Below are 2,500 nucleotides of genomic sequence, written 5' to 3'. Positions count from 1 at the left end.
TTAATGTTTTCCATTCATTATTCAATTATTTTGATTGGGTTTGTCATCCTCTGACTGGTCCCCGTTATAAATAAGGATGATCGATGGAACTCCCGAGGGAAGTAGGAATAATGATACATTGATTGAGCAGCCACTTAAAAAGCGCTCTCTTAGACGTGTGTCACCGAGGCAAAACATGGACGGACAAAATCGACATTTCCTCAGGATTCGATTGAGTCGTTCTTTTTCACACACACAATAGTGCTGCGTAAGGGTTTGAATCCGGCAGAGCCGAGGCACTCTGCGTGTGTTTGGGATAATGGACGTAGTGTTGCGCAACCACTTACCCCTTTGGGACCTACAACATTATCAAAGTCCATTTGCACCTGAAACCACTTAGGGTTTATCGTCTCAATCAAATACACCCGCTGTCCCTTTCAATTATCACCTGAATCATTCATAGACGTCCGGATGTTAATTACCAACGTTAATGTTATCCAACTCTACTCTGCTTGTTTAAAGAGGACCCCGAGCGGGTCGATGAGGATTGTCAAAACGTGAGAGTGAAATAATGATCGACGCAAGTCAGCTGATTTCCTTTTGGGTCAGTAACCAAGGCTTCCCACACTCATATTTATCCCGTGAGGCTCATCATTTGAAAAAGCAGCAGATTTGATTCAACCAGATTTTAAGCATGATTTCAGGTTTCCGTGTTAATGTTGTCACTGTGTTGGGTGTGACAACATGTAAACAGTGTCCTCTTGTGGTGAAATGAAGCACCCAGGACAGCTCGCAACATGCTGCCGGAAACAGTGCATTAAAAAATGGAGAGAAAGCGTTACAGGGCTGCTGAATATACACCTGAATGGCCGGATTCACTTGAAGTTGTTAAAAACTAAGCGGGGATGAAACAACTCGACGTCTGTAATTTTTTTAATCTAATTTTCACAATATAGATTTTTCCTCAGAGATTCACCCATTTTTTTAAGTTCAAATCAAAACGAACACCGATCGATTCCCGGAATTCCAAAAGGAAAAGCGTCCACAAGGAGCCTGATCCAGAGGGGAGAGCTTGTCCCACCTGACGCTTGCGTTCAGCGTGTTCGTATGTGTGTTTGTGTTGTGTTTACCTTTGTTCCCGTTCTTGTGTTCGAAGCAGGTCTTGTGCATCTTGCCCATGAAGAGCTCCAGACCGATGATGGCGTAGATGATGATGACGAAGAGGACCAACAGGGCGATGTGTAGCAGAGGGACCATGGCTTTGATTATAGAGTTCAACACCACTTGTAAACCTAGAGAGCACACGCACACACGCACACACACACACACAAACGTATACAAGCGCACAAGCACAGGCAAACGATTGCATACACACACACACACACACGCACACACATGTACACACACAAAAACACACGCACACAACAAACACACACACGCGCACAGACACACATAGACACACACGTTCACACACAAACACACACGTGCACACACACAGGGTTAAAGAAAAGTCAGTAAAGCCTTGCATGCGTCGTTCCCGTGGCGTTGTAAGGGATTGGCATGGCATGACGAATGCAGTTTGTGCTCGCTAGATAAAAGAAAACGGGAAAGAATTGGCAGCGGATCAGTCGGTTCTCTGTTGACTTCAATCTCCGTGCAAATCCCCCCCAAACACTTCACGTGTGTCCACGCCTGTCACAGGCGTTCACCTTCAACGCACGCCTGTTCAACACACATTCAACACGCGACTTCTGCCTCTGTCTGCGGCCATTCGCTCTGAGTTCGGGGCGTTCACACGGCCGGGGCCGAGGTTTAGCGTTGTCAGTCTTTTAAATGTCAGGATGATTCATTTTACGATGTTTAAAAGGAGGAGGAAAATGCCTTAAAACTGGTCTAATATAAGTTAAGATCAGCGACCAAAGTGAACTATAATCTTTAAGTAGCATTGAAGTGAGCACCTAACACAAATGCTTGCGTAGCGGTAGTTTTAATGCCACGTCTATCTGAACAGGTCATAGGAGTAATTACAGCCCACTTCATCACGCCTGGGCACGTCCAAGACACAGTAGTAAAGGTGTGAACAAGAATATATGGGATACACACACACAAACAAAAATGAAGACATGCACTCACACAGACACAACACACACACACACACACAAGCACACCTCACACACACACACACACCAGCCGTTGTAAGACCAACAGGCACAGCAGCTTTAGGTCGTGATGATTGATGAGTTCAATCTAGTGCTGCTGGGGCCTGAGACCACTGACGACGACAGAGCTCAGGAACAGCACTGCTACTGGGGTGGTGTTCTCTTTGTGGGTGTGAGTGGTGTGTCGTGTGTGTGTGTGTTGTTTGTGTGTGTGAGTGTGTGTTTTTGTCGAGAGTGTGTCTGTGTGTTGACTTTGTCGATGTGTCTGTGTGTGCATGGGTGTGTGTGTATCAAGTGTTTGTGTATTGTGTGATTATGTGTGTGTGTGTGTGTGTGTTGTGTGTGTGTGTGTGTGTGTGTGT

General features: G+C 45.7%; 1 protein-coding gene across 1 annotated transcript in view; it reads right to left on the bottom strand.

Annotated features, from left to right (window-relative positions):
- The window catches only part of cacna1c (calcium channel, voltage-dependent, L type, alpha 1C subunit), a gene marked incomplete in the record, with an annotated part of 131,843 nt that overhangs the window by 71,403 nt on the left and 57,940 nt on the right, over window positions 1-2,500 (bottom strand). The window contains 1 exon segment of the mRNA XM_030342543.1: window positions 1,110-1,271. Within this exon segment, the coding sequence (XP_030198403.1) occupies window positions 1,110-1,271 (162 nt within the window).

Source organism: Gadus morhua, chromosome 19, assembly GCF_902167405.1.
Source record: "Gadus morhua chromosome 19, gadMor3.0, whole genome shotgun sequence".
Lineage (NCBI taxonomy): Eukaryota > Metazoa > Chordata > Actinopteri > Gadiformes > Gadidae > Gadus > Gadus morhua.
Note: the sequence above shows the minus strand (reverse complement) of the source record. Positions and strands in the feature narration are given on the sequence as shown.